General features: G+C 47.4%; 1 protein-coding gene across 1 annotated transcript; it reads left to right on the top strand.

Moving 5' to 3' along the window:
• Nucleotides 1-972: 972 nt before the first annotated feature.
• LOC118096504 (2-hydroxyacylsphingosine 1-beta-galactosyltransferase) lies at nucleotides 973-24,858 on the top strand. The gene is made up of 6 exons (XM_035138421.3): nucleotides 973-1,229; nucleotides 16,847-17,691; nucleotides 20,759-20,898; nucleotides 22,396-22,472; nucleotides 23,088-23,307; nucleotides 24,183-24,858. The coding sequence occupies exons 2-6, from the start codon at nucleotides 16,855-16,857 to the stop codon at nucleotides 24,496-24,498; spliced, it is 1,590 nt and encodes a 529-aa protein (XP_034994312.1). The 5' UTR covers nucleotides 973-1,229; nucleotides 16,847-16,854; the 3' UTR covers nucleotides 24,499-24,858.
• The last annotated feature ends 210 nt before the right edge of the window (nucleotides 24,859-25,068 follow it).

Genomic DNA, 25,068 nt, shown 5'->3' with positions numbered 1-25,068 from the left:
AATTTGGCAACAGGCAGCGAAAGATCCGGCTGAGCTTTGATTGCGTGGGTTTCAAAGAAGGTGCTCCAGCTTCTTCCTCGCAATGAGAAACAGGTGCCTGCCCATCTCGTGTGGGCTGAATGGCAGCTTGCTGGCATGTCTGTTCCTGTCTAGTTGCACCTGCCGAGCAGCTCCCTCTCCTTAAAAAAAAGAGACAGAACCACAGGGGTGGTGGTGGAATGAGACAGGCACACACCGGACGCATTACTTGCTTGCAGCTTCCCCATGTTGCCATTTGGGTCAGATTGTGCAGGGGGTGGGTGCCTTTTCAAACAACCGCTCTTCCTTTGCATGCGGGGAGGGGGGACGGCGCTGGAGGTGCCGGGTCTCAGCGTTGTAACATTTACCTCCCAGCTCTCCTGCAAGGAGCTACAGGTGGCCCGCGGTTCTTCTATTCCCTTCCCCCATTTTATCCTCGCAGCAGCTCCGCGCGTTGGTTAGCGGGCGAGCACCCAGCGAGCGGCGCGAGGATGCCAGCCTTAGCTGCCATCTCCTCCTAGAAACTGAACCAACCAGTCAAGCCCAGGACTTACTGGATTTAAAAAAAAGTGGGGGGGGGAGAGAAATCCCACCACGTTCTTCCCACGGCGAGGGTCCAACAACAGGCGACGCTGTGCGTCTAGCGAACGCCTTGGAGACTGGAGGTGCAGTTTTACGCACTTACCCTGAAGCAAGCCCCACGTGACCCTGTCCCGCCAATTCCCTCAGAGGGTCGCAGAAGAGACAATTCTTGGGGGCCAAGGTCCAAGTCCCTCAATAAAATATTCGAGGGGGCCGCTGGGCCTCCCCAAAATGGATGGGTATTGTCATTCAGAAATAACGTGTGTGTCCGGGTCTTGCGATCCATTATGTAGGGCAGGGCTTACCTGGACACCCACACCCCAAATATGTTATTCAAGTTGGCACTCCTGGAGTTGGCCCTCTCCCCCCTGCTGGGCCAGAGGGACCCCATCTTGGCTTCTGGGCTTAGGCGGAGAGCAGGCAGGGCCGCCTCGGAAAGGCGGCGAGGCCTGGCCTCCCGCTGCCGGTAAGAGTGCCTCATGTGGGCCGAGCCCCGCCCCGCCGCCCGGGGCGGGAAGCGCAAGGCAAGAGATGGGGCAGCAGCAGAGCCAGCCCAGCCCGCGCCACCAGACGAGGCACCGGGGAGCACCAGACGGACGCCAGGGACCCCGCTTCCGCGGGCGGGCAAGGTGGGCAGAGAGAGTCGCAGGGGCCTGGGGGCGGACTGGGGGGGGGAGTTGTGGGCTTTTCTCCTTTGGGTTTTCCCTGCTGCGTTGTCCTCCCCACCCTCCGCCACCTCCACCCTCCGTCTCTAAGCAGGGACGGGTTTACGCTTTAGCACCCTCTTCACCCTTCGCTTCAATGTTAACTCATCTCCCAGGGGCGCTTCCAGGCCGGGCAGGTGTGGGGGGGGGCCTCAATACTCTGCAAGATTCCAGCGATCGCAAACGGGACCTTGGCGGCAGGTTTGGCTTTTTCTAGTTCGCGCGAAAAGGTGCGCGCAGAGGTTGTACGACGACGCCGTCGAGCGATGGTCATTTCTGGCTTGCTTTCGCCCCGGAAGGCTCTGTGACTTCGCCTCCAGCAGTTGCCACCCCACCTTTCCCTTTCCCGTCGCTTCCCACCGAGGGCGCTTCCCGGGTAGGATCTAGTCACTGCCTGGCAAATGTAGCTGGATAGCTCCACTGGTAGTACACGAGTCTTTTATTATTATTATAATAGTAATAGTAATAGTAATAGTAATAATAATTTATTTATACCCCGCCCATCTGGCCGGGTTCCCCCAGCCACTCTGGGCGGCTTCCAACAAAATATTAAAATACAGAAATCCATGAAACATTAAAAGCTTCCCTAAACAGGGCTGCCTTGAGATGCCTTCTAAAGGTCTGGTAGCTGTTGTTCTCTTTGACCTCTGGTGGGAGGGTGTGTGCTACTACCGAGAAGGCCCTCTGCCTGGTTCCCTGTAACTTGGCTTCTCGTAGCGAGGGAACCGCCAGAAGGCCCTCGGCGCTGGACCTCAGTGTCCGGGCAGAACGATGGGTTCTTTTAATCGATTGTTGTGGGTTCGAGCCCTGTGTTGGGCAAAAGATCCCTGCGTTGCAGGGGCTTGGACTAGATGGCTCTTGGGGTCTCTGGAGACTCTACAATGCTATGATTCTAAATTCTGGTTGTGCAACTGCCGTTGATGTGGAGGCCTTGTGCAATAAATAAACCTGAAAGATTTGGTGACTAAAACCGAAAGATTTGATGATTACAGCAGGGATGTGGAAATGCACTGGGTAATGGAGGTGACAGTTGCTTGGCTCAGCTTCTTCATCTCATCCCCTGGCAAACCCTGGATGCTCCACCATCCGGTCTTTGGGAAGCTGAAAAATTGTGCAACCCTGCTCTTGTTCTACCCAGGAGAAGATGAACATGGAGGCAGCAGAAACTGCTCCTCCAGCAGCCACCTCTGCTCCTTGCTTGCCTGCGCAGCACAGGCAAGGCTACAGAGGCAGTGTGGTGCAGTGGTTAAAATGTTGGACCAAGGACCTGGGAGGCAAAGGTCCAAATTCCTGCTCAGCAGTGAAGCCCACCGGGTGACCTTGGGCTGTCTCTCGGTGTAACCTACCTTACAGGGTTGTTTTGAGGATAAAACTGGGGAGGGGAAGAGCTGTATGTAAGGTGCCCTGAGCTCCTTCGAGGAAAGGTAGGATAAAAATGTGAGGATAATTATAAGAAAGAGCCAGCTGGGAGCTGGAACAGCTCACCTGCTAGCTCCCTCCAGGCAGGAAGACTGGGTCCAACTCATTCTGAGACTCTGTGGCCAAGTGAGAGTGAGTGGAAGCAGCTGCTCCTTTGAACAGCCACTTACTTACCTGCTTGGGGTAGGAGATGGTGCTGCTGGTTTGCCTCTGGCAGAGAGAGATGGAGTGACACAGCGGCAACTACCGTAGGTAAGATTTGGTACCGGCAGTTGCCAGTCTGACAGGGACAACCACTAATGCTGTCCTCGCCCCATAGGACGACCTCAGGTAAAGGAGGCTACCTGAGCCTGTAATGGAAGAAGGAACATTGTGCAAGGCAGGGGTGGGCAGCCTGAGTTTGGGGGTCTTCAGTCTGGCTTTGGCCATTCAGACCTCTGGCAGGAGAAGCCTGCCTTTCCTCCTATGGCCTGATAGACAGGAAGGTGACGGGTAATGAGGCGGAGGAAGTGGCAGATTGATGGCTGTCTTTGCTCGCCCTCCCCAACAGATGATCCCTGAGGGAACATGGCTCCTAACAGATGGAGATTGCCCACCCCTGGCCCTAACAGTGGTTGGACCAATTTAAAAATCACAAGGAAGCAAATTAGCTCAGTTGGTTAGAGCATTGTGCTGATAATGCCAAGGTTGCAGGTTTGATCCCTGCATGGGACAGCTGAATATTTCCGCATTGCGTGGGGTTGGACTAGGTGATCCTCAGGGTCGCTTCCCAGTCTACAAACCTATGGTTCTAAATTTAATGTAGGAGCGACTGCCCTTTGCTTTTGTTTTGAAAGGCATTGTAGGAAAATGTGCCGCTGGTACAGGACAGGGTAGGAGACCCGTATTGAATACACCTGCAGCCTTAAGATGGCTGCAATCCAGGGCCGGCCCTGTCCTGAGGCAGAGGGAGGTAGCTGCCTCAGGAGGCAAATGCTGACAGGTGGGGAGAAGGCAGAGCTCTGTGTGTGTGACCTGGTCTGCCTTGCACCTCCTGAGACAGCCTGCTGCCTTCAGAGCTAGTGGTGGATGCTGTTATGCTGCCAGCAAATTAAGATTCAGCAGCTAGTCTGCTTGGCTCTTGTCCACAGAATGGGAGGGACTGCCCTCTTGTCCTTTGCCTCAGGCGGCAAAAGTTCTTGGATCAGGCTCGCGGCAGCCCTGCACATACTTACCAGGCAGTCGGCCCTTTTGAACGCAATGGCCATTCAATACCCTCTAACATTTCTGCAATGAAAATAGGGGCATCCTAAGGAAAAGCAGGACATTGCGGGATGAAATATAAAACCGGGGCGGGTTTTTTCTAAATCAGGGATGTCCCTGATTTAGGGACACTTGGGGTCTTCCATCCCAGTATTGTTGTACTCCAGTTCCCTTCAGGTTCAGCCAGTAAGGCAAATCGATGGTGAGGGAAGATGGTCAGCAACATCTGCGGAAGGGACACAGGCTGTGCACTAATTGGACAGACGAATCTTTGGGTGCCCCTAGACTGCTATTCTGGGGTGGGATTCATTCACATAGCCGTAAGTGCAGGTTGTTCATTTATAGTTCATTGGGATCAAAAGACCAGACTCATGGGCGTAGCCAGGATTTATGTTGGGGGGGGGCAGGACAACCACCTGTCACCATCCTCTGGCTCTGTCCAGTTAGCAGATTCAGAATGAAATGTCAACCAGTTCATTTAAATTATTTTCTTTTGACCCCTAAGTGCTCAGAAAAACCTGTCAAAAAATCTTCAGATTGTTTGAAAACTAGGAAATTAAATTTTTTAAAAAATTAACATCAGGGAGTACCTTACATGCAGTTAACGAGTATATTTTGCAAAATTACAAAGAATGCACCTTTTTCATCTTATCTTTTAAAAAAATCTGAATTAAAGCAAGTTTTCCTAGATTTGCTGAAAACCTTTTTCAGCACTTCCTCCTTTTTCCCCCAATACAGTTTTCCTGTGCACAACATCATCCAGGTGACCTCAGCAAGCATTTCAGTTTCAAATATTCTGATTATTTCTACTTTTAGTTAAGTGTTTTTATTTATTTATTTACTTGATTTTTTGGGGGAGGCAGGTGTCCTCCTGCCCCCTCTGGCTACACCCATGACCAGACTTTTTGCAGTAAGAAAAGTGATGGTGAAATGCACCAGGAGGTGTGTGATAACGTGGGATTTGATGCAACATCATCTAGGGGCTCATCCACACTTCCGTTTCCCCACCACTTTCCCCCAGGGAAAACCACTGAATCAGAACAAGCAGCAATCGAGTTTTTCACAAAGCACAGGAAAAGTAGGAAACGGCTTGGATCCATGCTTTCTAGGCCTGGAACAGGCAGAAGCATGGAAGAGCCCTAACGTCCTTCCGGATAAATCAGAATAAATGCTCATTAAACAGCCCATGGGGTCTAATATCGGTTATCTAAAAATCAGTATGAATACTCTGTAAACAAGTTGTCTGGAGGCACACTTTGTCTCGCAAAGGGGAGAAAGAAAATGGAACCCTTTATCTGAAGTTTCAGGTGGCACACATGCATCCCAAGAGGGAATTTTGGGGTGGGGGGGTGAACTTGCCTAGGAGGTGCAAGAAGCTGTACGTATCTCTTTAAAAGTTAATCTTCTACACAACTTCAAGGTGTTTGTCTTCCTTTGCCTTCCTTCTCCTTTCCTTCTGTTTGCTAGTCTCTGTTTGCTAGAATATCCCTTCCTCCTGGGTCTTTTCTCCCCAATGCTCCACCAAGTTGGTGTTTTTTCTTTCTATTTTTCAAGTTTGCTAGCCTCAGATCCCCCTGTTCCTATGTATCCATGTTACGAGGCTGTTCTAAAGCCATGCTTAAGGCTGTTTACAACATGGTGTGTGTGTGGGGGGGGGGATACATAACTGCAACATAACAAAAGTAGTCATAAACAATAAATAAAACACTAAATAATACAAAATCGAACTGAGTAGTTTCCACATAAATCCCAACAGAATCTAAAATAAAGATGGGGAAAACCCAACAGCAAAACCCCCTAACAGCAAAACCCCCCAAAGAACACCCTAGCTTTAGAACACTGTAGCCAGAAGAGATCCTAAAGGCTCCCAGTACGTTTCCGAGCACAATTCAAACTGTTGGTGCTGACCTTTAAAGCCCTAAATGGCCTTGGCTCAGTATACCTGAAGGAGCGTCTCCACCTCCATTGTCCAGCTTGGACACTGAAGTCCAGCTCTGAGGGCCTTCTCAGTGGTGGCGCCCACCTTGTGGAACACCCTCCCGTCAAATGTCAAACAGATAAAACAACTATTCGACTTTGAGCAGACATCTGAAGGCAGCCCTCTTACAGGAAGTTGTTAATAGTTGGTGTTTTATGGTATTTTTAATATTTTGTTGGGAGCTGCCGAGAGTGGCTGGGGCAATCCAGTCAGATGGGTGGCTAATATTATTATGATTATGATTATTCTATTTAAAGGCTGTCCCCCACCTGCGACTGGGAAAGCAAGGCAAACAGTACCTGACTTTTGTTAGCTGGAGAAAGTCTTGGCTGTCAGAACCTGTGGCTGCCAGTATTAATCAAGATACAGTAGTAGAAAACACTGGAGGAATATTGCTTCATCAGCGTATGTGGTCACATTCCACTATCTCTTGGGAGCAGGATTATTATATTCTCAGGAGTATTCTGAAAAAGTGACGCCTTTCTTGCTCTGACTAAATAATCTTGGTGTGGAAGTCTGTCATAAGCCTGTTTAAACGATGAAATGTCCTAATCAGCTTTCTCACTGCTGGCTATAATTACCTAAGTAGGTGTCATAACTCTGTCTTGGGCTGGGTGTGCCTAATGGAGTTCTTATACCTTTCTGTCTGCTTGGCTCAAAACGTGCCAAAATCTGAGCTGGCATTGTCTCCGCTCATTGCATAACAGGCCGGAGAGAAAGAAAGCGAGGCGAAACCTTGTGTTTGCTGCTCTTTGCCTGGAGTCTGCTCACCTGCACCTTCCAAATTTTTGAACTGGACAAAACCCCATTCTTACTCTAAAACGTTAGGCTGGTGATAATAATAATAATAATAATAATAATAATAATAATAATAATAATAATAATAATAATAATACTTTATTATTTATACCCCGTCCATCTGGCTGGGTCTCCCCAGCCACTCTGGGCGGCTTCCAACAGAAAAATAAAACACAGTAATCTATTAAACATTAAAAGCCTCCCTGAACAGGGATGCCTTCAGATGTCTTCTAAAAGTCTGGTAGTTGCTTTCCTCTTTGACATCTGTTGGGAGGGCGTTCCACAGGGCAGGCGCCACCACCGAGAAGGCCCTCTGCCTAGTTCCCTGTAACCTCACTTCTCGCAATGAGGGAACCGCCAGAAGGCCCTCGGTGCTGGACCTCAGTGTCCGGGCAGAATGATGGAGGTGGAGATGCTCCTTCAGGTATACTGGACTGAGGCCATTTAGGGCTTTAAAGGTCAGCACCAACACTTTGAATTGTGCTCGGAAACGTACTGGGAGCCAATGTAGATCTTTCAAGACCGGTGTTATGTGGTCTCTGCGGCCGCTCCCAATCACCAGTCTAGCTGCCGCATTCTGGATTAGTTGTAGTTTACGAGTCACCTTCAAAGGTAGCCCCACGTAGAGCGCATTGCAGTAGTCCAAGCGGGAGATAAGTAGAGCATGCACCACTCTGGCTAGACTGCCTGCAGGCAGGTAGGGTCTCAGCCTGCATACCAGATGGAGCGAATGTGAGGCGAATGTGCCACACTGTGCCTCTCTCAGCTTGGCCCTCACAACTCACAGTTCCTTCACCGGCCTCTCCCACTTTCTCCAGGACAAATTCCTTGCCAGCCCTGCTTTGCACCCTCCTGGCTGAAATGCTCCTTTGAACTCTGATAATGCCTCTTGCTCGCCTGGATGAAGGAGGGAACGGAGCCTGCAAGTTTCTGTAGAAACTAGCCTGCCATACAAAATTAACATTTACGTTTGCTGTTCCACCCACTTTTGCCTGTGGCCCCCGGAAAGTTGCCCAGAAGCAAAGCTGGCCCTTGGGATTCCAAAGGGTTCCTCACGCAACTTCTGGAGAGATATCCAGATGCTTTTCCTTAGCATTTTTCTCATGCCAAACTCTGCCCACTGTGGCTTTTGTCATCAGTTAAAAACTGCCGTCTCGATTGAGAGCATTTGGAAAGCAATCAATGCTCCCCTTTGGTTTCAGATAGTACAGGGTTTCCTTAACTTGGGTCGCCAGCTGTTTTTGGACTACAATTCCCTCATCCCTGACAACTGATATTGATAGCTAGGGATGATGGGAGTTGTAGTCCATCGACAGTTGGAGACCCAAGTTTGGGAAATTCTGAGATAGTACATGGGTGGATAAGTCTGAAAAAGCCCTGGACACAAATTTTCAAGGCTCTCTAGCAGCTATGGTGACTTTCATTTGCCAGAAGTAATGTATTTAGTGTTAACTATGGAAATGTATACTCAATTCTGAACTGAACTAAGACTCCTGATGTATATTTTGCTCTCAGCGGTTTAGTTTGGTCTCCGCCACCTGGAGATGCATGCCTGGGGATCCTTGGATCTGGACTGTTTTCACACACTAGGAACACATTCTGTGGAATTCTATCTGTGAGATTTTATCTGCACATTCAGAATGGATTTCAGGAACAAAATGTCATATTGGCCCCAAAATGGGCACTAGGCGTTCTGTTTTGGCAACTGTAACCCTGGTTTAAGGAGACATCTGGCACCTAGCTTATATACCTGAGTTTCTAACACTGCTGGAGGGCATTGCTGCTTTAAAATCCCTACCTACCACCTAAAGGTAAAGGTAAAGGGACCCCTGACCATTAGGTCCAGTCGTGACCGACTCTGGGGCTGTGCGCTCATCTCGCATTATTGGCCGAGGGAGCCGGCGTACAGCTTCCAGGTCATGTGGCCAGCATGACAAAGACGCTTCTGGCGAACCAGAGCAGCACACGGAAACGCGGTTTACCTTCCCGCTGTAGCGGTTCCTATTTATCTACTTGCATTTTGACGTGCTTTCGAAATGCTAGGTTGGCAGGAGCTGGGACCAAGCAACAGGAGCTCACCCCGTCACAGGGATTCGAACCGCTGACCTTCTGATCAGCAAGCCCTAGGCTCAGTGGTTTAACCCACAGCGCCACCTGGGTTAAGTGGACAGGTGGAATTCCCATATAGCAAGGATGGAGAATCTGTGCCCCTCCCAATGTTACCTGACTACAACTCCCATCATCTCTGACCACTGGCTATGCTGACTGAGACTGATGGGAGTTGGTGTCCCACAACACTGGGAGGACCACAGCTTCTATTATACAGCATATTAGAGAAACATTGCACCAACAGAGCAATTCAACCAGGTCACCCGACTTCCAACTACAGGCTTAAACTCGGAGATGATTCTTCTCTGCTGTTTTCTTCTTTTAGACAAGGGTTCTTTTTTTCAAGTCCCTCTGACCCAGGGAAACTTTTCTGGCCAGATTAGTTCCAGGGCCTTCCTGGAGAGATCTCAGAAGCTCACCCACAACCCAAGGCAGAGGCAGTTTCTGGGCACTGTGCTGTAGCTGGCGCTGAATTTTAGCATCACACAGGGTGTTGCTGAAATTTGAGAGCCCAAGGTCCACCACTGAATATGACACCTTCTTTTCTCTTTCAGGGGGCCTCTGTATCTGTTGAGCATCTTTATGTTATTATTTAGACAATTTCTGTACCCCTTGCTATAGAACTTTGCCCCAAAGTGGTGTAAAGCAAACCTGAAAGAACTGCCGCAAAAATTACACAATCATACCATGAATATAAATCAATCAAGTATTGATAAGCAAAATTTTAAAAAATCCTTCCAGCAGCACCTTAAAGACCAAATAAGTTTTTATTTTGGTATGAGCTTTCTTCAGATACACTGAAATAGAAGTCCGCAGACGCTTATGTAGAGAAAGGGTGGGGAGGGGGTATCACTCAGAAGGGTGGTGGAAATGGGTGATTGACTGACTCCTAGCTGTTGACGACTGTAAACGACTGCAAATGGTCTTGCATGAAAAAGCAAGGGTTGAGATGGCTGAAGATCGCTTTATCATGTATAATGAGATAAGAATCCAATGTCTCTGTTCAAACCAGGTCCCTCCATGGTTTTGAGCTTGGTGATAAGTTGCAATTCAGCAACTTCTCTTTCCAGTCTATTTCTGAAATTCTTTTGTAGTAAGACAGCTACTGTGAGATCTTGTATAGAATGTCCTGGGAGATTGAAGTGTTCTCCTACTGGCTTCTCTGACTTGTAATTCCTGATGTCAGATTTATGTCCATTTATCCTTTGGCATAGGGTTTGGCCTGTTTGTCCAATTGATATTGATAAGCACATAATAATATCAGTTATGTCACCTTCTGGTGTGCACATGCACTCAATAACCCCTTGCTTCCTAGCTCTTGCCCAAGATCCCACCCAAGCACCCTGGCTCTCACCTACGGCCTCAACAAACTCACTAATCACCCCCCCCCCAAAAAAAATCACATCAAAGAAGGTGCACTAGGCTTTCCTTTACAACAGGCACCGAGGTTAATGGAGTTTCTGCAAACTGCCCATTCAGCACTGAACCAGCTGCACACCCAGTTGTTCCAGGCAGCAGCAGGCTGGGTTGGGTGACTTTGCTAGGGAGTCCAGAAGACGGCAAATAGGACACCCCTCCACTCACAGCTCTTTCTCTGCACACAGCTCCTCTTCCAGCCCCCTTCCTCTGTTTCTCTTATCGCGCTTCTTTTCTGCAACAACTAAAGAGTACAACCAGTGTACTGTGTATTGAGGCCAGAGAGCCTGTGTGCCAAGACCCAGATGGCTACCATAATCTAGTCAAAGGGTTTTATCCAATACTGCTGTTTCACTAGCACACCAGCCTTCCCTAATGGGACTTCTTTCTCCTTTTCTTCAGTTCCTCATGCACTTTCAAAATCTGCTCCAGGGAATTGGAGAACAACGCCCCTCCCCGGGAGCAGAATTTGTGGGTGTGCAGAGAAGGAAGAGGAAAGGGAAACCCCATTGTACAAGTAGCATTCTGTGTGCGTGCACACACCCAAAGTACCTGGGAGGTGTAGCGACCTTGGCAGTGTGTAGGATGGCTGTATAGTAGTCAAATGAGGAAGTAGCTCATATATCTGTCTTATATCTGCAGCAGTTGAATAGGTGAGGAAATTCTGACCACTTGCACATCATGCACCAATACAAATTTATTTCCTGTACACAATTATCGTGCACATGATACCTGTGTTGTGCAAAGGTGCAACAGGGGGTGCAATCTTAGTGGATCTTGCTTTCCTGTAGCTGCTCCAGAGACCGCAGCAGAAAAGGACTCCTTATTCAGGCTAATAATGCACAAATGCCTGTGTTTTGTCGTCTTCTCTGGAGTCATGTTTCTCATCTACCTTTCCAGATAGATGCTGCTGGAAGAAACACCAGAACAGCAAGTGGGTGGGGGTGAAAAGAGGCAGGTATAATTCAGTGGCTTGGCTTGAAATCTGGAGGAGAACTCAGGGAGGAAACGCTTGCCCTCATATTGAGAGCAAGCTTGGTGATTTCCAGCCTGATGTCTGTTGACTTTAATGGCATCTCTTGTTCAGTCTTGGACTTGCAGAGTTTGAATTACGGTAAGATGTTGGAAATGTGGGATTGGAGGAAGAGGGGAGGGCGTCTACAAGTGTATGTTTTGGAAGGTACACTCCAATACTACCAAGTGCATCCAGAAATTAATACATGTTGAGTAGAGTTAGCACCGATTGCACTAAAAGCAGTTACATGGCTTTCATAAATATGTATTTACAGGTAGGTAGCCGTGTTGGTCTGCCGTAGTCGAAATAAAATAAAAAAATAATCCTTCCAGTAGAGACCAACTAAGTTTGTTATTGGTATGAGCTTTTGTGTGCTTGCATACTTCTTCAGATAACTTAGTTGGTCTCTAAGGTGCTACTGGAAGGAATTTTCCTTTAAATATGTAGATTACCTTGTGCTGAATGCATTTGTAACAGGTGCCTTTTTTTAAACACCATAACTGCTTACTATGGAGTGAGGTTATACCTGGCTAGACCTTATTTTGCATGTTAACAGAATGCACCATCGCAGTATGCTGATCTTTGGAACTGATTACAGTGGTGGCATTGTCTCAGAGCTACTCTCTGCGAAGGTGCACAGAAAAACGCTCCAGTGCTTGTCGTTTGCGCCGAAGCTTCTCAGACCTGAAATTATGCCTGTAACCAAGCCAAAGCCTGTGGAACTGGGATAATTGCATATCCAATATGGTGTCTGCCATAACTTTGGTAACTCCTATCATTGCAGGGCTGGGATCCAGGCTGGCTGGGGGTTGATGGAAGATGCAGTTCACAACCTGAGGGAGGGCACCATGTTGGCCGTCCCCACCTCCACTTCATTCTTGTCCCCCTTTTCCCCTTGTCTCAACTTTTACATGGAAAGCCCATTAGTGTTTGAAATTCGCCAGGCGCATTTTGCACCTGGCTATCGGCTGCTTGTGACCAAGTGAAGATGCTTGGGTGCCAGGATGGCGCCTGACATCTCCACCATCTGGGGATAATTGGATCTGGACTGTTTTCACACACTAATACCCCATCCTGTAGAATTCTATCAGTTATATTTCACCTGCACAATAGAAGCAATTTCGGGAACTAAAATGCTTTTTCTGTGCAGCCTGAGCAGGAGCAGGGAGCAACGTTACAGTTAATTGTTGTCGCTTGTCTTCCTTTACCTTTTTTTCCTTGTCTCAGCTTTTACTCTGCTCAAAGTTGTGAAGAATATTCGTACGTTATGAATGGTCCATGTCACCATTAGGAAAAAGAGGTTGGAATAGGCTGCTATGACCCTGGGTCAAATGACTTTTATTTAAGTTCTCAAAGCTCTTAACCTAGCTCAAGGTGGTCCTTTGAACTAGAATCATAGAGTTGGAAGAGACCACATGGGCCATCCAGTCCAACCCCCTGCCAAGCAGGAAACACCATCAAAGCATACTTGACATATGGCTGTCAAGCCTCCACTTAAAGACCTCCAAAGAAGGAGACTCCACCACACTTCTTGGCAGCAAATTCCACTGTCGAACAGCTCTTACTGTCAGGAAGTTCTTACTTACTTATCAAACCTTCATTAGGCATTATGCAAATAAAACTATAAAAGAGAAAATAACATATAAAAGCCTTGAAATATATATAAAAAGGCAGCAGTTGGCTACATACATATATATATATATATATATATATATATATATATATATATATATACATACATACATACATACATACATACATACATATAGAATCAGTGGTTTTCCTTATTAACCTGCTCCTTGGAGGACTGCTACCAAAAACTCGGCTACCCCCGCTGTTACCCTTTGGTCAACGTCAGATAGGCAGAATCTCACACTTTCACCTTGCTGGGGTTCCAGACCACCCAAAAGAGGGGACAGCACACGTTGACGGAGCGTACTGTACAATGGGCAATGAAAGAGAATATGCTCTACAGTGTCCGGGACATTCATAGAACATCTGCAGAATCTCTTGTTTCTAGGAATGTTTTGATATCTTCCCCTGACAAATGCCGAGGGAAAAACATTCAAACGGGCCAGCATAAAAGCCCTACGTTGGGCTGGGATTATTAACTTAGTGACGTAATTGGCTCTGCTATCTAAGATATTTAAATCATAGAATATAGGGGAGCAAATTTTGTTTACAGCTGCCATAATATTTTGTCTCTTGACATCCTTTAGTCTAGTTAGGATATTATGGAAAATGTATTGCTCGTTAGAATTGTACAGGGGCTCCAGCTCGATGCCTAAAGATTCGATCTTTTTTTCAAGGTACTGATACCATCTTGATTTATAGGAGTCTTTGAGCAAATCAGCGAGCAGACTTGATGGAGGGCAGCGAAAATGGCAGCGTAACCAGTATTTTATTGAGGTGGTCCAGGCCCAATATTCCATTGTGTGTATGCCTATTTCTGCACACATTGTTTCATATTTGATCACAGTTGGGAGTCCAAGAATACGTCTCAGAAAGCTGGAGTGAATCCTTTTTAAATCACTGTTATATGCTTGGACCCATAGCGGGATTCCATAGAATATCTGGGATTGCACTTTTGTTTGAAATATCTGATTGGCCGCAGGAATAAATTGATTACCTTTCTGATAATAAAAACGGGCAACTGCTGATGAGGTGCACTTTGCCTGTTTTATGGCATTTGTGCGATGATTTGCCCACCCTAAATTGCTCTGGAATAAGATTCCCAGATACCTATAGATTTTCACTTGTTGGATTTCTTGCCCTCTTATTTTCCATTTCTCTAATTTCCAACCATTCGAGAAGACCAAAATTTTTGTCTTCTCATAATTTATAGAGAGTTTGTTACATTCGCAGTAAAGGATCAGAGAAGATATAAGACGTTTCAGACCCAAGCTCGTTAATGATAGTAGGACAGCATCGTCTGCGTATAATAAGAGAGGAACTGGTTTCTGATTAAGTTTAGGGGCATGTGATTCTATTTTTTGGAGGTGATCTGGCAAGTCTGATAAAAATAAATTAAATAGAATTTCCTGACAAAAAAAAAATAATGTTAGGAAGTTCTTCCTAATGTTTAGGTGGAATCTTCTTTCTTGTAGTTTGAATCCATTGCTCCGTGTCCGCTTCTCTGGAGCAGCAGAAAACAACATTTCACCCTCCTCTATATGACATCCTTTAATATATTTGAACATGGCTATCATATCACCCCTTAACCTTCTCTTCTCCAGGCTAAACATAGCCAGCTCTCTAAGCCGTTCCTCATAAGGCATTGTTTCCAAGCATTTGACCATTTTGGTTGCCCTTTTCTGGACACGTTCCAGCTTGTCAGTATCCTTCTTGAACTGTGGTGCCCAGAACTGGACACAGTACTCCAGGTGAGGTCTGACCAGAGCAGAATACAGTGGTACTATTACTTCCCTTGATCTAGACGCTATACTCCTATTGATGCAGCTCAGAATTGCATTGGCTTTTTAGCTGCTGCATCACACTGTTGACTCATGTCAAGTTTGTGGTCTACCAGGACTCCTAGATCCTTTTCACATGTACTGCTCTCAAGCCAGGTGTCTCCCATCCTGTATTTGTGCCTTTCTTTCTTTTTTGCCCAAGTGTAGTACTTTACATTTTTCCTTGTTAAAATTCATATTGTTTGCTTTGGCCCAGTTGTCTAATCTGTTAAGGTCATTTTGAAGTGTGATTCTGTCCTCTGGGGTATTAGCCACCCCTCCCAATTTGGTGTCATCTGCAAACTTGATCAGGATGCCCTCAAGCCCATCATCCAAGTGATTGATGAAGATGTTGAATAAGACTGGGCCCAAGACAGAACCCTGTGGCACCCCACTAGTCACTTCTCTGCAGGATGAAGAGGAGCCATTGATGAGCACCCTTTGAGTTCGGTCAGTCAGTCAGCCAGTTACAAATCCACTGAATGGTAGCATTGTCAAGCCTACATTTTACCAGCTTCTTTACAAGAATATCATGGGGCACCTTGTCAAAGGCCTTGCTGAAATCAAGACAGGCTATATCGACAGCGTTCCCTTCATCTCCCAGGCTTGTAATTCTGTCAAAAAATGAGATCAGGTTAGTCTGACATGACCTATTTTTCAGAAACTCATGCTGACTTTTAGCGATCACAGCATTCCTTTCTAGGTACTCACAGACTGTTTGCTTAATGATCTGCTCTAGAATCTTTCCTGGTATTGATGTCAGGCTGACTGGGCGGTAATTGTTTCGGTCCTCTCTTTTCCCCTTTTTGAAAACAGGGACAACTTTTGCCCTCCTCCAGTCTGCTGGGACTTCGCCTGTTCTCCAGGAATTCTCAAAGATTATTGCCAGTGGTTCTGAAATCACCTCTGCCAGTTCTTTTAATACTCTTGGGTGTAGTTCATCTGGCCCTGGAGACTTGAATACATCTAGTATTCTTGTATTACCTCCTTACTTATTCTGGGCTGTGTTTCCCCTGCTGAATCATCTGCTCCATGTTCTTCAGGTCGGGCATTGTTTTCTTTTTTGGAGAAGACTGAGGCAAAGAAGGCATTGAGGAATTCTGCCCTTTCTCTGTCCCCTGTTCACATTTCACCATCTTCTCCTCTAAGTGACCCCACTGTTTCCTTGTTTTTCCTTTTGCTACGGACATACCCATAAAAGCCCTTTTTGTTGCTTTTAACCTCTCTAGCAAGCCTGAGTTCCTTCTGTGCTTTAGCTTTTCTGACTTTGTCTCTACACTTGCTGGCTATTTGTTTGAATTCCTCTCTGGTGATTTCCCCCTTTTTCCATTTTTGGTACATATCCCTTTTAAATCTTAACTCAGTTAAAAGTTATTTAGATAGCCACCCTGGCTTCTTTAGGCACCTTCCATGTTTCCGTCTCATTGGTATTGCCTGAAGTTGTGCTTTTAATATCTCCCTTTTAACAAACTCCCAACCATCATGAACTCCCTTCCCTTTTAGTGTTTCTGTCCATGGGATTTCACCCAGCGTTTCCCTAAGTTTTCTGAAGTCGGCTTTCTTAAAGTCTAGAATTTGAGTCTTAGTATGCTTGGTTGCTCCTTTCCGCTGTATAATAAACTCCAGAAGAGCATGGTCACTCCCACATAATGATCCTGCCACTTCTAGGATCCTGCCACTAGCCAGGTGTTTAACTGAGAATCAATCACAGTCAGTCCATCATTTGAAAAATAAGGCATTGGGGCCATCTTGCCCCAAAATGGCAATTAGGCTTTCCGTTTTGGCAGCTGAAACCCTGGTTTCAGGAGCCCTTTGGCACCTATCCTGTGTATCTGAGTTTCCAACAGGTTGTAGTACAGATCTGTCATCATGTGCACCCTGTAAAATGCCAGGCTCACTGTTTGTGCTGCACATCTGTATGTATAAATAAAATAAATTGCACAGAACTGCAGTTTCTGCAATCAAACACTTCGATTTGCATTACACTAAGTCGGGCCATAGGGTAGAAATCCATTTAATTTGCTCTGCTTCCTCCACACCTGGCCCACACTGTGAGCCCTTCCCGACTTGCACCGCTAAAGGATGAGGACTGACTCTTTCTCTTTCTCTGCAGCGATTGACATGAAGCATTGGCTACACCTTGTGGCCGCCCTCTTTGCTGTGGAAGCCATTTGCGTACTTCCTTGCCACAGCGCCAAAGTCCTGCTGGTGCCCACCATCGTCTTTGACAGCCACCTGCATAACTTTGTACGGATAGCAGAAGCGTTAAGCAGCCGGGGTCACGATGCCGTCCTCCTCCTTCACGAAGGTCGAGTCATGGAGCCTTTCCCCCGGGGCTACAGGGTGCAAGATTACCAAGGGGTCTTCAGCACGGAAAGCGCCGATGACTGGCTGCAGGAGTTGCTGAAGCGAATCTTTGAGGGGAAGATGACCTCCATTCAGCTCTTTTCCATCCTGGAGAAGTACCTGGAGAACTGTGACCTGATACTGGGAAATAAAACCCTTCTGCAGCAACTTCAGAGTGAGGACTTTGACTTGGTCTTGGTCGATACCAACGAAATGTGTGGCTCCATTATCGCCCACGTCCTAGGTGTGAAATATGTGGCGCTCTCCACTGGCTTTTGGTTTCCTGCTGAGATTGGAGCCACTTCACCTGTGGCCTATGTCCCCGAATTTAACTCCCTGATGACTGATCAGATGGGCTTTTTCGGCCGGACTTGGAACATTGTGGTTTTCATCATCTCCCGTGTAGGCACCAGGCTGTTCATCATGCCCAAATTTGACCGCCTAATGGCAAAACATGGGGTGGAGCCGCAGAAATCCATGATGGAGATTGTCCACGGCACAAGCCTCTTTTTCCTGTGCACCGAAGTGGTGCTTGACTTCCCGCGACCTTCGCTTCCCCATGTGGTTTTCACCGGGGGGATTCTCACAGAGCCTGCAAAGCCTCTCCCAGAGGTAAGTAAATGGAACGCGATGCACCCAGTGGCAGATTTATGGTATGTGGGGCCCTGTGTGCAGGCCCCCTTGGGTGGGTGTGGGGCATTTGTCCACATAAATAAATGTGAATTCCTGCAAGAAGAGGGGTGTATGTGGAGAGGGTGATAAATTTTCCTCCTTTGTGCTACCTACTCCCCAAAATGGCCTGGAACAGTCCCTGTGGGGGGTCAAACAGAGGGAAAAGGTGATGATGATGATGACCATGATGATGATCCCCGTGCAATGGGTGTCCCCTCAAAAAAAGTGATAATAATTATGATGGTGATAATGACTCTGCACTCTGCAAACAATTGGGGAGCAATCTGGGAAAAGCTGATAATATCGACAACGCCTTTGCACTGGCATCTCCCCCCACCCCCCAAAAAGAATCCAACAACTTGAGAACCATCAGGAAATAAATGATGGTGCGACCTCAGCACTGAGCTCTCCCCCCCCCCTCCAAAAATAAAAACTTGGGAACAATCGGAGGAGATGTGATGCAGATAATGATGCCTTTGCCCTGGGCTGCATGCACACATACAGATATGCGCCAGCAAGTTAGGAATAACTGCTGCTGTGCGGCAGGCATCAGAAACAGGAAGAGGTTGCCACATCCTCCCATCACCCTCATATTCAGCTGTGTGTGTTGGGATGTGGAGGTAATTGCAGGAATCGGCCATTACTCATTTTGCTGCCTGCCACATGGTCAGCAGGCAGCAAAATGAGTGATGGGCGATTCCTGCAATTACCTCCACATCCCAACACACACTTAAAAGAAGAAGAAGTAGCTGCCTTCCGACAGCTTCCTGTGGATGGATGGTAGCAAAACAAAACAACTGGAGCAGATCCTGAGCCTCTTCCTCCACTGCTCCACATACACATTCCCCCAAAACTCTTCCATGACCAGAGCAGCTGCTCCCTGTTTGCTCCACGAAGTCAGTGAGCAGCAAAGAGAAAGCAAACAGGCCCCAGCATTCCAGACATCTCCCTGCACATTAAACTTAGTAATTTTCTTTCTAGAAGGGCTAAAGACTTCCTTAAAAAAAAAATAAGCTCAGAGTCTGAAGCCCCTGCTGGCATGTGCCCTGGTACAATGTGCCCTACGTGGGGCTACCTTTGAAGGTGATTCGGAAAGTACAACTTATCCAGAATGCGGCGGCTAGACTGGTAACTGGGAGCAGCCGCCATACCACCTAACACCGGTCCTAAAGGAGCTTCGTTGGCTACCAGTATGTTTCCAGGTACAAATCAAAGTGTTGGTGGTGACCTTAAAAGCCCTAAACGACCTCGGCCAAGTATTCCTGAAGGAGCGTCTCCACCCCCATCATTCAGCCCGGACACTGAGGTCCTCCTAAGGGTTTTCTGCTGGTTCCCTGACAGTGAGAAGTGAAGTTACAGGGAACCAGGCAGAGGACCTTCTCGGTAGTAGCGCCCTCCCTGTGGGCCGCCCTCCCGTCAGATGTCAAGGAGATAAAGAACTACACAACTTTTAGAAGACACCTGAAGGCAGCCCTGTATTGGGAAGTTTTTAATGTTTGATGTCTTATTATGTTTTCATATATGCTGTAAGCCTCCCAGAGTGGCTGAGGAAACCCAGGCAGTTGGGCCGGGTATAATTAATAAAATTATTATTATTACTCCAATTGCACCATTGCAAATCTAGACCTGTTAGGACCCTGGGGATTCCTGTTGCGTGGTGTCCAAGCCTACTCACTTATCCCTCACAGCTCTGACTTCATTCATTGGTTAAAAACACTGGCAGGTGACTCATTTAACAAAGAATTGCTTAGCCATTGCACATTACAGAACCACGGAACTGTAGAGTTGGAAGGGACTTCAAAGGTCTCTGAGTCCAACCCACTGCAATGCAGGAATCAGTGGTGTGCAGTGAAATTTTTCTAAGAGGAACAGTTCGGGACAGAGGTGCCAGCTTGCGAGGGCGATTCGGGAGGAGGAAACTTGTGTGATGTCCCGACGTTGCACAGGTGAGCATCGCACCTCCCTAAGCTTGGGAGAAGCTTCCCGGGCTTTGGGAAAGAGGTGCCAGGCTTTAATTGAAATGTGAAGCAGTGCACAGGTATGAGTAATATAATAATAGAATTGTAGAGTTGGAAAGGAAACCCGAGGGTCTTCTGTTCCAACCCCCTGCAGGGATATGCAGCTGTCCCATATGGGGATCGAACCTGCAACCTTGGCATTATTAACACCATGCTCTAACCAATGAGTGCAGTAGTTTAATTTCCTGTCACTTTCCAGTTTATGGAAGGTGACTTTCTGCAGCAAGGGAACCTTCTGTCAGCCCTGCAAGTGTCTCTGAGCCTTTGAGGAACCTGGTTTTCCAGAGTTACGTAATGTGTCGGTCTATCAGGCTCCCCACTTCAGGCCTTCTGTGAGTTGCGACATGACCTGAATTGCAGCAGGAATGGAGCTAGCACATTCAAACCCACAACACTCCCCCCCCCCACCATCAACTATTAAGTAAACATTCTTTCAAATGCCTGCATAGTGCCATTGCTTTCAATCATTTCTGTCAGCTTTCTATCCAGGGTGTTGACCAACTAAGCTCAGAAGCCGGTTTGCCGTGACACAGATGCTCTGTGTGAGCAGGGGGGCCATGTGGAGACACGGGTAACAAGTGGTTTTAACAATAAAATAATAAGAATTGTCCCGCGATTCCTTTGCTCTGATATTCTTTCAGTGGAGAGAGATTTCTGAGTTTGGTGCTTTTCAGAGCCCTGGCGAAGAGGAAGCTAGTTTTGTGGCTTCTGCTGTCTGCAAGGATGGGGATTTCACGGGAGAAGGGCAGAGAAGTCCAACTGCTTTGCCAGAATTCCCGGCAGGCTACCATGTATGGTCTTACCTGGACTTCTATTCTTAGCAGAACGGTTTGAAGTCTCCCATCCAAATACTAACCAGGCCTGACCCTGCTTAGCTTCCCGAGATCAGGCACGCTCAGGGTAGTACAGCCAAAGACCTGAAAGGCTTGAGGCGAGAAAGCTTGATATTGCTCTGATGTGCAAACCTGGGGGTACTTTTATACGTGCAGGGCCTGCGTCTCTGGATGGAAGCCGCAGATGCTGGTGTGGTCGTGGTCTCCTTTGGAATCGGCATACGAGTCCTGCCAAAAGACCTGGTGGAAAAGATGGCCGGGGCGTTTGCTCGCCTCCCCCAGAAGGTTGTGTGGAGGTAACACCTGCTATTTCGTGATCCGTAACTGCATTGTGCTTGCGGACAGCCACAAAGCAGAGGAGGGGTGCCTCTGCACTGCATTGGCATCGTGGAATCTGCCCCAGATCCCAAATAAATGGGGGCCATGTTCTAGAGGGGCAGAACTGATCTGGACACCCCATCAGGCTGCCTTTCCCCATTTTTCTCTGCCTTTGGCGTTTTGCAGCCTCGGGGAAAGGTCAAGACGCTGCTTCGCCTACAGAAGCCAATTGGACCGTCAGTTGGACCTTAACATCAAAGCTAGCAACAGGATAGTGTCCGCCATTGCACCCGAGGACAGCAGGATAGTTATGGGGGTACAGGGTGGGCACACACAGCTCCATCTGCCACCAGCAGGGGCCTCAGGAAGAACAGCGGTGGGGGGCTGTCACAACTGCTTCCTAGCATCTGCCCGCCCTTGAGGAGGTCATCTCACTCTGCCAAAGGTCCAGCCCTTCAGATGAGATTCATCCTAGACATCAAGGACCAGGCTGTTTGAGAATGCACCCAGACAAAGTAACTGCCCCTTCCACCTGCCAAAGAGCATCCTCACGTGATTCTGTGCATGTTTACTCAGAAACAAGTCCTGCTGGGTTCAGATGGATTTGCTCTAAAGGAAGTGTTTATCTTCTTTCCTATACATCCGTTCCGGAAGTCCGTTTGACTTCCAAAACGTTCAGAAACCAAGACCTGGCTTCTTATTGGCTGCAGGAAGCTCCTGCAGCCAATCAGAAGCTGCAGAAGCCGCTTCGGACATTTGGGCTCCAAAGAATGTTCGCAAACCGGAACACTCACTTACGGGTTTGCGGCGATTGGGAGCCAAAACGTTCGAGTTGCAAGGCGTTCGTCAACCAAGGTACGACTGTACCTGTTTGGCACTCTCCTGCCACCACCTGTGTTCCCAGGAAAGCTGCTCCAAGTGAGATTCTCCTCCCCACATTTAACACAGCTGGGTTGCTTGGGAGGAGGGAGCGGGTTGCAAAGCGCGAATTCCCATGCGAAAATGTCTCTCAAGCAGCTGAAGGGATGGTGTTCTTTGCAGTTGGGGTGGAGCAAACAAGAGAAATTGTTTGTGTGTGTATGTATGTATGTGCACTCTGACCAGAGACACCAAGAGGTAGCATATAGCTAGTTGGAATTTTTTGCTAAATCTTTAGATGCAGTCAACTGGTATTTACTTATCTTGTCGGTACCCACGTTTGAGATATCTTCTTCCTGGCAAGCGTAAAAGCGGCTGGGGTAAGGTCTTGATACGGGACATGGGAGAAGGGTTAAGTGGTTATTATATTTTAGACAGCATTAAAAAAAAAATGCAGAACCTGCACATAATTGGCACTTTCACCCTATGTATACATCACACACTATGTATTCTTAAACGTTTATCGTTTCCTCTCATTCTCCCCTGAGTCAGGTGGGAAGGAACTTATTTTAAGTGACGGATCTTTTGCTGTCCCCCCTCCCACTGTCCTTTGGCAGATACTCTGGTCAGAAGCCATATAACTTGGGTGAAAACACACTGTTGATGGATTGGCTGCCTCAGAATGATCTGCTGGGTAAGTGAAAGGGAGCAGCCAAACGAGGGGGTTGGACTAGATGGCCCTTGGGAGTCCCTTTCAACTCTACCATTCTATGATTCTATTAGAGCAAGTTACTTTTCCTTGCCCGGAAGGAGAGAGCAAACCGTGCCCTTCCCGTGCCAGTGTGGTGTAGTGGTTAAGAGCGGTAGACTCGTAATCTGGGGAACCGGGTTCGTGTCTCCGCTCCTCCACATGCAGCTGCTGGGTGACCTTGGGCTAGTCACACTTCTCTTGAATTCTGTCAGCCCCACTCACCTCACAGAGTGTTTGTTGTGGGGGAGGAAGGGAAAGGAGAATGTTAGCCGCTTTGAGACTCCTTCGGGTAGTGATAAAGCAGGATATCAAATCCAAACTCTTCTCTTCTTCTTCTTCTTCTTCTTCTTCTTCTTCTTCTTCTTCTTCTTCTTCTTCTTCTTCTTCTTCTTCTTCTTCTTCTTCTTCTTCATTTCAATGGGTCTACTACTCTGAATAGCTTGAGTGCCTCATACTGAGTCAGAAAACTACATAATAGATGGTGTTTAGCAGATGAATTACCAAATTATGTAGATATTATGGATGCGAGCTTTTAACGTTGCTCGATTTCTGTTGCAGGTCACCCCAGTGTGAAAGTCCTTGTGAGTCACTGTGGCATGAACAGTATATTTGAAGCCATTTACCATGGCATTCCAGTTGTGGGCTTCCCTTTCTACGGTGACCAGTTTGATATTATGACGCGAATCCAGGCGAAAGGGATGGGTATCCTGGTGGACTGGAGCCGGGTAACGGAAGACAGCCTCTACCAAACACTGTCCACAGTAACGACTAACCCAAGGTAAGTCGGCCTAATAGTAGCCTTATTCAAAGAAGAGCAAAGGAGTGAATCTTTGGTTACGGCATTAAAGAACGGCAAGAGTGGCTGTATAGATAAGTTACCTTCTGTTTTAGCCCCGCCCCCTTTGTCTTCTCTCAAAGAATCCTGGGAAGTGTAGTCTGTTAAGGGTGCAGAGTTGTAAGGAGACCCCTATTCCCTTCACAGGACTACAGTTCCCGGAGTGGTTTAACAGTCTGGAAGGGTACTCTGGAAATTATAGCTGTGAGGTGACTTGGGGCCTCCTATCAACTCTGCACTTTTAAGAGACTACATTTCCCATGTTATGTTGTTGTTTTTTGCGGGGGGGGGGGGGGAGCCATGGCTGTTCAAAATGGTATGATACTGCTTTTACATACCAGTAGTGGTGATAAGGCCTATGGTTCTGTGGCAGTGAATGGACCATGCATTTTATTTCTCCAGTTATATGGAGCACTACTCAATTAACTGTTTTTGAGAGAGGCATTCAATTTGCATGTTTGCTTCTCCATCTCATGGATTCAGCTGATATAGACAGATTATTCTGCGGGTGGGTGCAAGCACCAGGAGAGCCCATAGCTCTGTGGTGAATTGGCCAGGTCTCTGTGAAAGTCGAGGCCACAGTTCTATGGGCGCCCGGGCTGTGGAACAAAATTCCTGCCTCAGTTTCAGTGGGCTCCTAAACAGCATCAGCTGGTGGTCCTGTAGCTTCTGATTTAGTGTCCTGGTCCTTGTTGGACCCCAGGATAATGACTGGTGGGACCTTTGTGCCGTTGAGTCCTGGCAAAATTTGGTAATGTAGCAATCAGTGGGGGACACGTCATTCTCCTAGCATTATTGTTGACGTTCCTCTTTTGCAGTTTCCCCAAGGCTGCCAAGAAGATCTCAGAAATCCACCTTGACAAGCCCATGCTTCCCCTCAACCGGACAGTCTACTGGATGGAGTACGTCCTTCGCCACGACGGAGCTCCATTCCTCCGCCCGGCTGTCTACAGGCTTTCCTTTTACGAGTATTACTGCTTGGATATTTTGGCGGTGCTGCTGCTCTTTGTGGGAGCCATCGTCTATGTTGTCCACAGGCTGAGCTTGCGGTACAGAAGGTCCGAAGTCAACCCAGCACACCTGAATGGCCACGTTTTGAATGGGCACATCTTGGAAGGGAAGAAAGTGCAGTAGGACTTACTTGGCCCTCATCTGGTCTGAGTAGACTGTCCCTCTCTGAATAGAATAGATAAGGGCAGTGGTAAGGCCAAAAATGGATAAGGCTGGACTTTGTGGGAGCTTTGAGATGGGATCTGAGTCTGTGAAATGCTGGAGAGGAGGACATCCTCTTTGCCATTCTCCCATGCTATGTAAGATGGTGAGGAGAGAGCAGTGATTATGCTTTTAAGAGTGAGTGAGTGAGTGTGTGAGTAAGTGAATGAGTGAGTAGCTGTGGAATGCCACTGCCCCATATCCTGTAAGGATAAAGGGAGACCCTTTATTATTATTGCAAGGAATCTGAAAAGTGGTGTTTTAAAAATTTGTTTCAAACGGCTGGTACTCCTCGGCTTTCCTTGGCACACCGCACTCTTGCCATTGTGTGATACTCCATCGTTGTTGTTTTTCTAAAAAAATAAACCACAAATGGCTTCCCTCCAACCAGAGTGCAGATGCGAATTTGAAGGCAGAAGCAGATATTTCAGGTTTGCGGTTCTTGTTGGGATCGAGATGCAACCGAAGCCAGTCTGCCCCATCCTTCGCTTC

This window comes from Zootoca vivipara, chromosome 5, assembly GCF_965207765.1.
Source record: "Zootoca vivipara chromosome 5, rZooViv2.hap1.1, whole genome shotgun sequence".
NCBI lineage: Eukaryota > Metazoa > Chordata > Lepidosauria > Squamata > Lacertidae > Zootoca > Zootoca vivipara.
The sequence above is the reverse complement of the archived record's forward strand: the minus strand, read 5'-3'. Positions and strand labels throughout refer to the sequence as shown.

Coding starts and splice junctions, on each gene's coding strand:
- LOC118096504 (XM_035138421.3), top strand. CDS start 16,855: ATGAAGCATTGGCTACACCTTGTGGCCGCCCTCTTTGCTGTGGAAGCC. Junction 17,692..20,758: donor CTGCAAAGCCTCTCCCAGAG/GTAAGTAAATGG, acceptor TTATACGTGCAG/GGCCTGCGTCTCTGGATGGA. Junction 23,308..24,182: donor ACAGTAACGACTAACCCAAG/GTAAGTCGGCCT, acceptor CCTCTTTTGCAG/TTTCCCCAAGGCTGCCAAGA.